Source organism: Nesoenas mayeri (genome assembly GCF_963082525.1).
Source record: "Nesoenas mayeri genome assembly, chromosome: 23".
In the NCBI taxonomy this organism is placed as follows: domain Eukaryota; kingdom Metazoa; phylum Chordata; class Aves; order Columbiformes; family Columbidae; genus Nesoenas; species Nesoenas mayeri.
In genome coordinates, this window is record NC_137574.1 from 6880544 (window position 1) to 6895815 (window position 15272).

A 15272-nucleotide genomic window follows, 5' to 3' on the forward strand; every position below is an offset into this window, starting at 1 on the left:
GTTAGAGGTAGTGGTAGAGGTTAGGGGTAAGGTTAGGGTATGGGTTGGAATAGTGTTATGTTTCGTGGTTAGGATGTAGTTTGGATATACATTTAGGGTTTGGTTAGTGTTCAGGTTAGAGTTAGGGTTAGTTGTTAGTTCTAGATTTACACTTAGGGTTAGGTTTACAGTTAGGATTAGATTAGTGTTAGGATATAGTTAGTGTTAGGGCTAAGCATTAGGTTTCAGAGTTAGGGAATAGTGTTAGTGTAAGCAGTCAGGGTTAGGTTTTAGTATTAGGGTTGAAGGGTAGGGCTAGGGTTAGGGTTAGAGTTAGGATTATGGGTAAGTATTAGAGTTAGATTAGGTTTAGAAGAGGGTTAGAATGTAGGGTTCGAGTTAGCGTTAGGGGTTAGTTTCATGTTTTGGGTTAGAGTTAGGATTACGTTTTAGCTTTAGATTTAGGTTAGAGTTAGGGATGAGGTTAGCACTAGGGTTAGGGTTAGTGTTAGGCAGTAGTGTTAGTGGAATGGTCAGAGTGAGGTTTTAGATTTATATTGGAGATGGAGGTTGGGGTTGGCATTAAGGGTTGCAATTCTGGTTAGTGGTTAGGGGGTAGTGTTAGTGTAAGTCGTTAGGATTAGTGTTAAAAGGTTAGGCTTAGGGCTTAGGGGTCGGGATAGCTTTAGGGTTAGGATAATGGGTTAGGGTTTGAATTAGGGTTAGTTTAGGGTTAGAGTCAGTCGTAAGAGTTGCAGGTGAGGATTTAGGTAAGGGCTTGGTTTAGTGTAGTGTTTGATTTAAGGCTGGTGTTAGTATGATGGGTTAGGGTTATTTTTAGGGTTAGGCTAGGGTTATGGGTAAGGGTTAGAGGTCGCATTAGGGTAAGCTTTCAGTGGTTTGAATTAGGGTAAGGGTAGTGTTAGGGTTAGTTTTAGTGTAAGTGTTTAAGGTTAGGGGTAGGGATAGGCTTAGGTTTAGGGTTATACTAGGGTTAGTTTTTGTGTTGAGAGGGTTTGGTTTAGGTTAGATTTTGTGCAAGAGGTAGGGTCAGGGTGATGTTTGGGTGAATGTTATGGTTAGGTGAATGATAGGTGTAGGGTAAGTTTTAGGTTTAGGGGTTAGGATTACGGTTAGGGTAAGGGATGGATTGGGATGGATAGTGTTAGGGTTATGGCTTAGGGAGTTTTGTTATTTGAATGGTCAGTTTTAGGTTTTCGATTTATATTGAAGGGTTAGGGCTAGGACACTGGGTTAGGGTTAGAGGTAGTGTTAGTGTTATTTTTGGGATAGCGTTTAGGGTTATAGTTAGAATGATGGGTTAGGATTTAGCATTAGATTAGGGATAGGTTTAGGTTAGGGTTTAAGGTTAGGCTTAGAGGTTGAGTTAATGGTTAGGGTTAGATATTGGGGTTGGGTTAGTGTTAATTTTAGTCTAAGTGCTTACGGTTGGTGTCGGGGTTCATGGGCTAGGGATATGAATGGGGCTAGGATTAGATTAGGGTTATGTTTAGGTTTAAGGTTTGGTTTAGAGGTGAATTTAGGGGTTAGGTGGAGACTTCAGGTTAGAATTAGCATTAGGTTAGGTTAGTTACGGCTTACCATTAAGGTTAGGTTAGTGATAGAGTTAGTGTTAGGTTAGGGTTCGAGTTTATTATTGTGGTTAGAGTTTAGGGTTACTGTTAGAGTCAGGGTTAGGGCTCAGTTTTAGATTTATGGTTAGAATTAGTGGTAGGGGTTACGATTAAGGTTATGGTATGGGTTGGAATACTGTTAGGTTTCGGTGTTAGGGTGTAGTTTTAGGGTCACTTCTAGTGGTTAGGTTTAGAGGTTAGGTTTATGGGTTAGGGACAGGGATAGGGTTATGGTGAAGTTGAGATTTGGATTTAGGTTTATGATTAAAGTTAGAGGTAGGGTTAAGGTTTGAGTTTAGGCTTAGACTCAGGCTTTGATTTAGGATTAGAGTGAGGGTATGGGTTAAGCATTGTGGTTAGATTTTTTTAGGGATAGGTGTTAGGGGGTAGGCTTACAGTTAGGATTAGGTTGTGAATAGGGTTAGGGTTTGGGGATGGGGTAGAGATTAGGTTACAGTTAGAGTTATGGTTTCCAGGTTAGGATCAGGGTTGAGGTTTAGCAATGAATGTTCATATATGTGGTTATGGTTAAGGGTTAGGTTTATGGGTTGGGGGAAGGGTTAGTGATTAGGGAGATGAGTTAGTATTATAGTAAAGGATAGGGCTAGGGTTAGCAGTTATGACTTAGGGTTAGGGTTTCAGCTAGGATTAGATGATGGTTAGGGTTAGAGTTGGCATTACCAGTTGGGGGAAGGGTTAGAGTTAGGGCCTGGTGTTACAGTTTTGCTTAGGGGTAGAGTTAGCATTAGATGTTTAGGGTTAGACTTGGAGTTAGGGTTAGGAATTACAGTTAAGGTTAGTGTTAGGGTACAAGTTAGGGCTTAGTTTTAGGGTTAAGATAAGTTTAAGAGTCAGGATTGCATTTAGAGTTAGGTTTAGCACTAGGCTTATTATTTAGATAAGGGTTAGTGTTGGATAAGGTTTAGGGTTAGATTTAGATTAGGGTTAGGGAGTAGAGGTAGAGTCAGGGTCAGAGCTAGAGTACAGGCTAGGTTTAGGGGTAAGGGCCTATGGTTAGTGCTTGGGGTTAGGCATTTGAGATAGGGTTAGGGGTTAGTTTTCAGGATAGGGTTAGGCTTACTGTTAGGGTTAGGCTTAGGAGTTAGGGTTAGGGTTAGAATTGGGGTAAGGGCTTGGGGTGACAGATTAGTTTTAGGATAGTGTTAGGATTGGTGGTAGGGGTTTATTAGTTTTAGGTTAGAGTTAGGGTTGGTGGTAGGGGTTTATTTAGGGTTAGGGAGTAGTGTTATTATAAGTCGTTAGGATTACTCTAAGGGGGTAGGCTTAGGGGTGGGGATAGGGTTAAGGTTAGAATGACGGGTTAGGGTTGCAGTTAGGGTTTGGGATTAGGGAGTAGAGTTAGGTTTCAGGACAGGGGTTTAGGGTTCAGATTAGAGTCAGGGTTAGGGTTTAGGATAAGGATTAGGCTTTTGGTAAGTATTGGGTTAGTGTTATGGGTTGGGCTTACAGAGTAGTGGAAGTGATTAGGAGTAGGTTTAGGTACTAGGGTTAGATTTTGGGTTAGAGTTAGGGTTTGGATTTACATTTTGGGTTTAGTTAGTGTTCAGGTAAGAGTTCAGGTTAGTGGTTAGTTTTAGATTTACAGTTAGGATTAGATTTAGGGGCCAGGGAGTTGTGTCAGTGGAAGTGGTTAAGGTTTGGGGTTAGTTTTAGGATTCAGTGTTTGAATTAGGGTTAAGTTTCAGATTAGATTTAGGGTTAGGGTTAGATTAGGGTTAGGGGATGGTGTTTACAGTTAGACTTACGGTTAGGGCTTTGGATGAGGTTTATAGTTAGGATTAGATTATTGTTAGGATATAGTTAGTCTTAGGGCTAAGCATTAGGTTTCAGAGTTAGGGAATAGTGTTAGTGTAAGCAGTTGAATTAGGGTTAGTTTAGGGTTAGAGTCAGTCGTAAGAGTTGCAGGTTAGGATTTTTGGTTAGGGCTTGGTTTAGTGTAGTGCTTGGTTTAAGGCTGGTGTTAGTATGATGGGTTAGGGTTAGTTTTAGGGTTAGGCTAGGGTTATGGGTTAGGGTTAGAGGTCATATTAGGGTGATATTTCAGGTAAGAGTTAGGGTAAGGCTAGGGTTAGTGTTAGTTTTAGGGTTGGGGGGGTTTGGCTTAGGTTAGATTTTGTGCAAGAGGTAGGGTTAGGGTGGTTGGGTTAATATTATGGTTAGTTTATGTGAATGATAGGTTTAGGGTAAGTTTTAAGTGCAGGGGTTAGGATTAGGGTTAGGGTAAGGGATGGATAAGTGTTAGGGTTAGGGCTTAGGCAGTGGTGTCAGTGGAAGTGGTTAGGGTTGGGGTCTGGCTCAGGGTCCCAGGGGGATTTGTGAGGTAGCAAGGCCTGGATGAAGAGCTCCCTTCTTGGTCACACACGTCCAAAAGACAGGGACACGTCTGTGACTGATCTGCCTGGCGCTGTCCCACCAGCAGTGGCAGATGCATCCTGGAGAGGAGTGGAGCTGCCAGGCACTGTCAGAGGATCTCCCTGAGGTGCCACTCGCTGCCCACCCAGACTCACACACTGTCCCTGGCTGTGACAGATACACCAGCTACGAGCTCTGGACACAGGACACAACAGTCCAACCGCAAAGACCATCTCTCCTGTCCTGAAAGACTCTTATGACCCCTGGAGCCCAAAGCCATGGACCACATGAACTCATTGGATATTTTAGAGGCGTGGCCTATAGACTGAGGAATGAGATCTGTGTGTATATCCAGAGATAGGAAAAGTGCTGTTGATTAACTGGAATGTATTGGAGAGTGTGGGACCCGGGCACAACACAGATGGTACAGAATAAGGGGGGGGCACTGTCCTGGTTTCAGCTGGGAGAGAGTTAATTTTCTTCCTAGTAGCTGGTAGAGTGCAGCGTGTTGGATTTAACCTGAGAAGAATGTTGATAGCACAGGGATGTTTTGGTTGTTGCTAAGCCATGTTTATCCCAAACCAAGGACTTTTCATCAAGGAGGCTGGAGATGCACAAGAAGCTGGGAGGGGCACAGGCAGGACAGCTGGCCCAAGTGGCCAAAGGGATATTCCACACCATATGATGTCATGCTTGGTGTGTAAACTAGAGAAAAGTTATCTGGGGGACAGCTGTTTGGGATCTGGCTGGGTGTCACTCAATGGGTTGTGAGCAATTGCATTGTGCGTGATGTGGTTTATATCTCCTGTTATTATTATTACCATTTTTGCAATTACTACTATTACTACTGCCATCATTATTATTATAATTACTATTACTATTACTATAATTATTTTATTTATTATCAATATTATATTATATGTATTGTAGCTATTGTTGCTATTGTAGCTATTGTTGCTATTGTAGCTATTGTAGCTATTGTTGCTATTGTAGCTATTGTTGCTATTGTAGCTATTGTAGGTATTGTTTTGCCTTTCTGTCTCATTAAACTGTCTTCATTTTAACCCAAGATGTTCATTTCTTTCCTGAGTCCCTCTCCTGTCCCACTGGGCTGGAGGGAGTAAGAGAAGGGCTGCTCTCTTGCTGGAGCAGGACTCTTGTTCTGGTCTGAGGAGAGGGGCTGGCGCTGATGGACACAGGTCATCTGTGGTGGGGACCTGCTGGAGTTGAATCTGCTTTTCCTGTCTGTCCACACCTCCTCAGGAGACACTCTGCATCGGTATCCATGGGGGAATTCTTCTATCACAGTTTCAAAGTGCTCACTGCCGAAACAGTGTCATCCTTACCAAGTTCTCTGTCATCCTCACTCACACAAGATAAATCAACCTGTTGCCCATGTCATTGAGCTGCTCCATATATCTGAGCTGATCCTTCACACGGGGGGATCCCTCCGTCCTCACTCTCCCTGAGACTCTCTCCAGCAGACCCTGTATCCTTCAGCTGAAACACCACAGCTCAGCAAGCTGTCCCACCTCACCTCATATAATCCAAAAATGTCACAGTGCTTTGACAAGACATGGGGCTCCTCCTGGCAGTGGATGTTCGGAAGCTTGTTCAGTGCTACACCACCTGGGTTTCCACCATCCAGAGGGACACAGATTGCCTCTGTGATACCCCTCTTGTAGAGCCAGACCTAATGAACAGCATTTTAAACAATACCTCAGAGTCTGAGTGCATTTCTTTCTGGGTTCATACCAGACCAGCTGGTATGAAAAAACTGGGGAAAAACACTCTCCCAGCACTCTTGGATGCAAACCCTCTGGTCCCAAGGGCTGGTAAGGCTGCAGTTTGCTCATGAAACCCCTGGCTTGATCCCCATCCACCACAGTTGTTGCCCTCCAGAGTCCTGCCTGGAAGCACAAAGGCCTGGAAGACTTTGCTGCTGACAACTGAGGCAAAGACACAGAGACATCTTAGGTCTACCTACACCTTGTCTTACTAAATTCAGTAGTAGTCTCACAGGATTTAGGATTCTTCTTTAGCTGTTTCTGGAATAGCAACAGCTTATCTTGATGACCTTCAATTCCTTTTGGAGTTTTAATTGTGTTTTGATATGAACCATTGCTGTGCCTGGAGGACGCTGTTCTTGAAAACAAGATGTATCCAGGCATATTGTGAAAGTATTTGGTCTTTTCATTGATTGTATCATCAAGAGACTGAGTGAAGATCCCTGTGTGATGTGCTGCTTGTCCATGCAATGCCTGCAGCTGTTGGGTAGAGAAGAGACCAACCTTGCTTTTCTGATGACATCTGATGACTGATACCTTGGACTGATTGTATCCGTCAACGGTACACAGGCAATAAATCACATTCTGCAGTGCTGTCTGGGGCAGCTGTGATGCACCTGCCCTGAATGGGAATGGATTTCCTGTAGGTCCTGTGTGGTCCATGTCAGCCTTGGCATCTTATGTGGGCCTGAATTGGAACATGAAATGGAACACCTACCCTGTGTTCTGTCAGGCAATGTGGGGATGACCATGGGAAAACTGCCAATGTAGTCACTGGAGAGCTTGTAAATTCATCCAATGGACATGAGAGAGAACGAGGTGGCCCTATGGTACAGGACTGCAACCATTCCTATGCATACCAACATAAACTGCCATAACAATAGTGAGCAGGAAAAGGGCCTTTTGGCTTTTACTTGGACATGAGCTGTCATTTCATTTGGCCAAAGGACTTTCCCACCAGGCTCATGTATGATCCCTAAGATGTCATCCTGTCTCTATGAACTTGTCCATAGCACCTTTCAGTTACCTGCAATGTATCTGGTACCACCTCTGGAAACACAAATGTCACCAGTTACTTGCAACATCTCACTTCTGCCTCTGTCTCCCTTAATTAGCACAGGAGTGGAGAAAAGAGGCTGATATGCTTCTTTGTGTGTCTATTTTGAGGGCTCCTAAACAAAGGCAAGAGGAAGGAATCCCACCTCCTGTAGGTGTGTGGCAGGGATGGCAGAGCTGAGTGTCCTTCAAGTGCTGGGAATAGAAATGCAGGAGGAAAAGCCTCCACCGACTCAGCTGAATCCCTTCCTTCAGCATGGGTAACGAAGATCCCTCCCTGTCACTTTCTGGGTGTCCTGATTAATAATAAGTCAAAACAAAAGAAAAAAAAAAAATAGACGATAATTAGAGGTAACTTTGAGAGGGAAAATACACTGCTGGAAATAAGTGTTTCTGCCCAGCATAAGGAGAGAACATCAGTGATGACTTGAGGCTGTTTCACAGCAGGGCCCCAGGGACACCTGGAGGAGCCCAGAGGGGACAGAGAAAGGGACATCATGGGCTGCTCCTGTGCTGTGAGCTGGGCTGGGCTCCTGGGACACAGGGAGCTCATGGCAGCGGCAGCGCTGCAGAGAGACAGCTCTGCCCAGGAGCAGCTCCTCTGCACACGCAGCAGGGCTGAGGGCTCTGCCTGCAGCACCGAGGGCACAGGAGACAGGCACAGAGAGGTTAAAGACAACATGGGGTGGAGGATGCTGAGACATCACTGGGAGAGAAATCTTCACAGCCCTGAAAAGAGTAAGTCTCTGGCTACAGCCCAATTCAACTACAGTTCCTGGAGAGATGCTAAAGCTGGAACATTCCACAAGCTGTGGCATCTGTCAGGAGGGACGTTGCAGTTTCTCCAGTGCAGAGAAAACATGTTATATAGAGAGGAGTTTCTCTGCTGCACCTTCAGAGGGACATTTCTAATGGGCTTTTTCACGGAGAAGGTAAAGGAAGGGATTACAGTAAAGCTAAGGAGCTCTCCCATGTCCTTATTTTCAATTTGTTTCTCTTGGGGAATTTGAGAGGAGAAATGGTAAAGGAGCTCTCATACTTGAACAAGTCACGGAGACCACTCAGCTGTAACTTCAAGTAGTCAGTAGGTCTGATAGGAGCCTCCTGATGAGCCTTCATCCACTCCTCTGCCCATGGACAGATGCAGCATCGCCTTTGCTGGACCCAGCAGGATCACCCACGTCTTTGTTTTCAACCTGCAAACAGGAAGATGCTCCCAGGCAGTGCCCTGCAAACAGGCAGGTGTCTGTAGGGCCAGGGTGAGGGCACAGAGTTTGGGATGGGGTCTGTGAGCACTGACAGGGAAAAGACATGGGACAGGGAATCACCTCCCAGGAGGAAAATCTCCTGGCAGCAGGGACATGAACTGGGAAGGAGGAGACAAACCAGAGCTCTTGTGGGAGGGAGGATGTAGAAATCTCTGACTGAACCCCTGCAGTGCAGATCTCTCCTCTGAGCAGCCCCCTCGCCTGCTCTCCCACCCAGCAAAGCCTCTGCCCTCAGGGCCGGGGGCTCCAAGGCATGAAGCAGCTCCTGTGCAGCCAGAGCTCCAGTTCCTCTGCAGAGCACAGGGGCTGAGAGCAGCTGCCCGGCACTGTTGGTGTCTGGGAGGTGGCTGCACAGCTGGGGAAGGGTGACGCTGTCTGAGTGCCCGGCTGCCCCTGCCCTGGCCTCTCTCACACCCACCCTCACCACATTTTCCTTCTTGCTCCCCTGCTCTGGGTCACTGCTGTTGGGATCTTGTTCTTGCTGTCAGGCTCTCTGGGGATGGCAGTTTCAGCTGCAGAGTCACAGCCTGATCTTGTGGGTCCTTTCCTGCACATGTGTCCATGGGCACACGTGTCCCAGCTTTGCTCTGACCTGTGGGGTGTGGGCAATGAAGTCTGTGGGGCTGAATCTCCCTGAATCAAATGCCATCATTCGGACATTTGGCTATCTGCATGAGGTTTCCATCCTAGCTGTGAGCTCCCCTCTGGGACGCAAACCCATCCTATAGCATCTGTGTTATCTGAAAGCCCCAAGGAGAAGCGCAGAGATGGTGCGACAGACAAAATGCTGTTTGGTTTGTGAAATCAGCTACTTGTTCCTTGGGCTAAATGTGGGCTGCTGAGACCTTAGAAAAGGGCGAGACGTGTAGTGGTCTGAGGTGGATCCCTCCGTGTAGTGGCAGAGCGCCTCCACTGCCCCGGGGGGATGGGGTTGTCACCAGCCTGGCTGAGAGGTGAAGCCAGAGACTAAAGAAACTAAAGGAGCACCATTAGAAGGTAACAACGAGTGAGCAATCACCAGACACACGCGTGCAGAGCGCATGGACAGTACATGCAGCCTATCACATTATTGTATAGCACAAGTTACAACCAATCACATTGTTGTAAGTTGTGTGGACAGGGCAGCTTTGCTATAAAGCTAGCCTGGTCTGGCAATAAAGCGAACTCTGTGAACATCACATTGGTGTGTCAGGTTCCGTGTCTCCCATGGAAAAAGCAACACCTCTGCTCTCAGCAGTGTCTGGTGGCTTTTCAGGGTAACATGGGAGTGTGATCACCCTCCATCTCAGAAAGGTGCCAGCCCAGGGCAGCTGGAGCAAGACAGAGGGACAGACCAGCTCCCCTCACTCTGCACTAAGCCACAGGCATGCAGCCAGCACCATTCAGGACTCAGACACGGAGCTGAAGGAAGGTCTCCTGGAAAAGGACAAGGGTGTGTGGAGCAAGGGGAGGGTATGTGAGAAATGGCTTAGATTTTGCTCCGAGAAGTCTCCCTCAACTTCTCACTGTCTTTTTCTTCTGTGATAGTCCCCATAGCCAAAATCAGCAAATGTCCAACGGCAGCTCCATCACCCAGTTCCTCCTCCTGGCATTCACAGACACACGGGAGCTGCAGCTCTTGCACTTCTGGCTCTTCCTGGGCATCTACCTGGCTGCCCTCCTGGGCAATGGCCTCATCATCATCACCATAGCCTGGGACCAGCACCTGCACACCCCCATGTACTTCTTCCTCCTCAATCTCTCCCTCCTCGACCTGGGCTGTATCTCCACCACTCTACCCAAATCCATGGGCAGTTCCCTATGGGACACCAGGGCCATCTCCTATGCAGGATGTGCTGTACAGCTCTTTATGTTTGGATTTTTCATTTCAACAGAGTATAGTTTTCTCACCATCATGGCCTATGACCGCTATGCTGCCATCTGCAAACCCCTGCACTACGGGACCCTCCTGGGCAGCAGAGCTTGTGTCCACATGGCAGCAGCTGCCTGGGCCACTGGGTTTCTCTGTGCTGTGCTGCACACGGCCAATACATTTTCACTGCCACTCTGCAAGGGCAATGCTGTGGATCAGTTCTACTGTGAACTTCCCCAAATCCTCAAGCTCTCCTGCTCAGACGTCTACCTCAGGGAAGTCTGGCTTCTTGTGGTTTCTTTTTTAGTGGTATTCGGCTGTTTTCTTTTCATTTTTTTCTCCTATGTGCAGATCTTCAGGGCAGTGCTGAGGATCCCCTCTGAGCAGGGTCAGCACAAAGCCTTTTCCACATGCCTCCCTCACATGGCTGTGGTCTCCCTGTTTGTCAGCACTGTCATATTTTCGCACCTGAAGCCTCCTTCCATCTCGTCCCCATCCCTGGACCTGGCAGTGTCATTTCTGTACTCGGTGGTGCCTCCAGCAGTGAACCCCCTCATCTACAGCATGAGGAACCAGGAGCTCAAGGAGGCCCTGAGGAAACTAATGGCTGAATGCTTTTCAAAAGCAATAAACTTCCTGTCTTCTGCACATCACTCATGATATAGAACTCATTACAGGCCCAGACTCTCTTTTGTATATCCTGTAGTTTTTGATGGGTTTTGGAGTTGAGGGAGGCTTATTTGGTTTTGCTTTTTTTAACTGTGATAATATTGCAGACAAAGTAATGCCTTTTTTCATTCCACTTCTATTTCACCATGCACCTTTATAGTTTGAGTCACAGACTGTGTAAATGAGAAGCCACGCTCTCTGTGTATTTAAACAAAATAAAGAACTGTGCAGTCTGAGATCCTTCCTCTGAGACCCTTGTGAAGCTGAATACAAAGTGTGTGTGTGCAGAGCTGAAGGGAAACAGTCTCAGCACAGCAGCTCTGCCAGGGAGCACCAGCCTTGTCCTTCCAGAGCTGTTCTCCTTCCACTTCCCCACTCTCCTGTGAGCCCTTGTGTTGGTGTAAGATCTGAGCACTCCTGACCCTTGGTTACAGTCCCGCTGCGTGTCAGTCCTGTGACCACAGGCAGGAACAGGCAATGGGCACTTCTGTGACAGAGCTGCCTCCAGAACAGCATCTCCATCAGCAAGGGGATCTCCTTAGCACAGTGCTCGAAGGCTTAGGTCTTCTTCCAGAGTTGCTCTCAAGAATATGTGTAAGGAATAGACTCTCAAAAGGCTTTGCTTTCTGTGTTTTCTGTGGGCTCGGTGGGATGAGATCAGGGTCCCAGTTTGGCTTTCAAGGGACTTAGAGCTGGTGGCTCAGGTTTGGGTTGTTGGTGGCCAGCACCCAGGCAGGTGGTGGATAAGGCAGAGCAGCTCTGAGCACCCTCCATGGCCACCTCAGAGCTCGTATGGGAGGCGGTCACAGTGACAGTGACCAACATCAGCTGGGTCTGTCTGTCAACCTGACCAGTATGTCCCTGCGGAGCCACCACAGCCTGGGCATCACAGCTCACTCACTGCACAGAGCAAAAGCCCCAGCTCGGGGGCTGTGGGGAGTGTGGGAACAGGGTGCAGGAACATCTGGCCAGGCCCGTGCAGATGTGCTCTCCTTGGGGAAAGGCTCTGTGGGGAGATGGGATGTCCCAGGAGAAGAGCAGGGCACCGTGTGTGTGCAGACACGGAAAGAGAAAACCTTTTCTGCCATGGGTGCCAGTTTGGCGCAGGCTGCCCTGTGCATGGGGCAGCAGGAGCTGCCTGAAGAGCCCCGGGGCCAGGACTCGGTGCTGTCCTGGGGAGCGGGACTGGCACAGGGTGCTGAAGGCTGCCGGGCATCCGGACATCCTGAGCGTGGCGGCCAGAGAGACACTGTCACTGACCTGTTTCTTCCATCTCACTCTACAGGGCCTGCCCAGACTGGGCTTTCCTGCTGGGCTGGAGGGAGAGCAGGATGTGGGGAGAGCTGGCAAGGAGCTGGGCTGGAAAGTGCCCCAGAGAGGAAACCACCCGTGAAAAGATGAAACGTGTGAGTGTGCATGGTGGGGGCACACAGCGATGTTCTCACACAGCCAGGCCTCCTGGGAGAGACATGAAAGACCAGCATAGCAGGGTCTGGTCTGTGCCCAAGCTCCTGGAAAACATCGGGCACCTACCTCAGGACAATTGTCACAGAACAGGCGACCTGGCCTGGTTTAGAGCTCACCTTATGGTCCCTTGTGGATAAAGGCAAACTGCGGGGAGCCCTTGAGCTACCCCATCGAGTTCATCTGCCTCAAGCAGCACAGTCAGGATGACATTCAGGTGTCTTCCAATCTGAGTTAATCTACGATGCAAGGCATCTTCCCTTGGAGAGCACTTTGAAGACAGAAAAGGGAGAGGACTGAGAAAAGCCAGTGAAACAGAAGTACATAGACAAAATGTTGCACTCTAAATACAGAACAAAATTTGTTTTCATAAGCCTAAAATTATTCACATAAATCAAGAGAATGTGATCAACCTGCTGGTACATGGCCTTAGTACTGTTAATAAAAAACAATAATAATAAAAATCTGAAAATTCATAGAAAAATAAGCATGCTGGAAATGTAGACTAATTCAAGGATTGTGTTGAGTTCTTTTCGGCAAAGGTTTCAGCTTTTTCCTACCCCTAAATGCTCCCCCTCGCCTTGAAAGGAATCCACAACTCTAACCCTTAACCTCAAACCTTACCTCTAAAACAAAGCCCAAATGATGAGATGAGCTCTCATGTCCTTGGCTGGAAAGGGAGTCTGGAGACAGGGTGAGGGCATTGGAGATCTGCACTTGGAAACTGGGCTCCTCTGCTCTCAGCAGGGTGCATTTTCTCCTAGGAGGAACATCCAGGGGTGACTGTCCTCTGTCCTCCAGCTCAAAGAGCTGCCAGAACAGGGCAGCTGGACCAGGACTGATAGACAGAGCAGATCTTCTCACCCTGCACTAAGAGTCAGTCCCATTGCCGCTTACGTCTGAAAAGGTTTCACTTTAAGGGAACAGAAATGTCAATAACTTCTGCCTTCAGAGCACCACTCAGGTGTGGTGGGGCAATCAGAAATGAATACACACACAAAAGCCAATCCTCACGGAGTGAGAATTCTGAAAAGCTCTTTGATATTAAAAGTGATTTAACCTGAGATCAGTCCGTGTTCCTATTACCTGTAGCTGCAGGGCCAGACTGAATCCTGCAGAGCCCACAGCAGAGCCCCTGCTCCCAGTGACACCATCAGGCAGCACCAATCGGAGCTCAGAACAGACACCTACCAAAATTCTTCCTGAAACAGAAGACTAAGTTGGGCGCAGTTCCTGGAGAAATAGCACAGGTTTTATTCAGACAAATTGCACCCTGATCTGTCACTGTCTTTTCCTCTGTGAACAGGTGCACATGTCCAGAGGTAGCAAATGTCCAACAGCAGCTCCATCACCCAGTTCCTCCTCCTGGCATTCACAGACACATGGGAGCTGCAGCTCTTGCACTTCTGGCTCTTCCTGGGCATCTACCTGGCTGCCCTCCTGGGCAACAGCCTCATCATCATCACCATAGCCTGTGACCAGCACCTGCACACTCCCATGTACTTCTTCCTCCTCAACCTCTCCCTCGTTGACCTGGGCTCCATCTCCACCACTGTCCCCAAATCCATGGCCAATTCCCTCTGGGACACCAGGGCCATCTCCTATGCAGGATGTGCTGCACAGCTCTTTTTGTTTCTCTTTCTTATTGCAACAGAGTTTTATCTTCTCACCATCATGTCTTACGACCGCTACATTGCCATCTGCAAACCCCTGCACTACGGGACCCTCCTGGGCAGCAGAGCTTGTGTCCACATGGCAGCAGCTGCCTGGGCCAGTGGTTTTCTCCATGCTCTTCTGAACACAGCAAATACATTTTCAATACCACTTTGCCAAGGCAGTTCCCTGGACCAGTTCTTCCGTGAAATCTTCCAGATCCTTAAGCTCTCCTGCACAAATTCCTGCCTCAGGGAATTTGGGGTTATCGTGGTTAGTGTCTTAGTAGTTTTTGTCTGTTTTGTGTTCATTGTGCTGTCCTATGTGCAGATCTTCAGGGCCGTGCTGAGGATCCCCTCTGAGCAGGGTCAGCACAAAGCCTTTTCCATGTGCCTCCCTCACCTGGCCGTGGTCTCCCTGTTTGTCAGCACTGGTGCATTAGCCTACCTGAAGCCCCCCTCCATCTCGTCCCCATTCCTGGACCTGGCAGTGTCATTTCTGTACTCGGTGGTGCCTCCAGCAGTGAACCCCCTCATCTACAGCATGAGGAACCAGGAGCTCAAGGAGGCCCTGAGGAAACTAATGGCTGAATGCTTTTCAAAAGCAATAAACTTCCTGTCTTCTGCACATCACTCATGATATAGAACTCATTACAGGCCCAGACTCTCTTTTGTATATCCTGTAGTTTTTGATGGGTTTTGGAGTTGGGGGAGGCTTATTTGGTTTTGCTTTTTTTAACTGTGATAATATTGCAGACAAAGTAATGCCTTTTTTCATTCCACTTCTATTTCACCATGCACCTTTATAGTTTGAGTCACAGACTGTGTAAATGAGAAGCCACGCTCTCTGTGTATTTAAACAAAATAAAGAACTATGAAGTCTGAGATCCTTCCTCTGAGACCTTTGTGAAGCTGAATACAAAGTGTGTGTGTGCAGAGCTGAAGGGAAACAGTCTCAGCACAGCAGCTCTGCCAGGGAGCCCCAGCCTTGTCCTTCCAGAGCTGTTCTCCTTCCACTTCCCCGCTCTCCTGTGAGCCCTTGTGTTGGTGTAAGATCTGAGCACTCCTGACCCTTGGTTACAGTCCCGCTGCGTGTCAGTCCTGTGACCACAGGCAGGGACAGGCAATGGGCACTTCTGTGACAGAGCTGCCTCCAGAACAGCATTTCCATCAGCAAGGGGATCTCCCTAGCACAGTGCTCGAAGGCTTAGGTCTTCTTCCAGAGTTGCTCTCCAGAATAGATGTAAGGAATAGACCCTCGAAACGCTTTGTTTTCTGTGTTTTCTGTGGGCTCAGTGAGATGAGATCAGGGTCCCAGTGTGGCTTTTGAGGGACTTAGAGCTGGTGGCTCAGGTTTGGGTTGTTGGTGGCCAGCAGCCCTGCAGATGGTGGATAAGGCAGAGCAGCTCTGAGCAGCCTCCACGGCCACCTCAGAGCTCGTGTGGGAGGCGATCACAGTGACAGTGACCAACATCAGCTGACATGTGTGGCAGTTTGGCTGGATGGTCAGGCCCAGATGCCATCAGTGGAATGGACTC

At 48.0% G+C, this 15272-nt stretch overlaps 1 protein-coding gene across 1 annotated transcript; it reads left to right on the plus strand.

The window, feature by feature from the left end:
* Positions 1 to 9646: 9646 nt before the first annotated feature.
* Positions 9647 to 14374, plus strand: LOC308048921 (uncharacterized protein; the record flags this gene model as incomplete). The annotated part of the gene is made up of 2 exons (XM_080358249.1): positions 9647 to 10573; positions 13409 to 14374. The coding sequence occupies 2 exons, from the start codon at positions 9647 to 9649 to the stop codon at positions 14372 to 14374; spliced, it is 1893 nt and encodes a 630-aa protein (XP_080214375.1).
* Between the last annotated feature and the right edge of the window lie 898 nt (positions 14375 to 15272).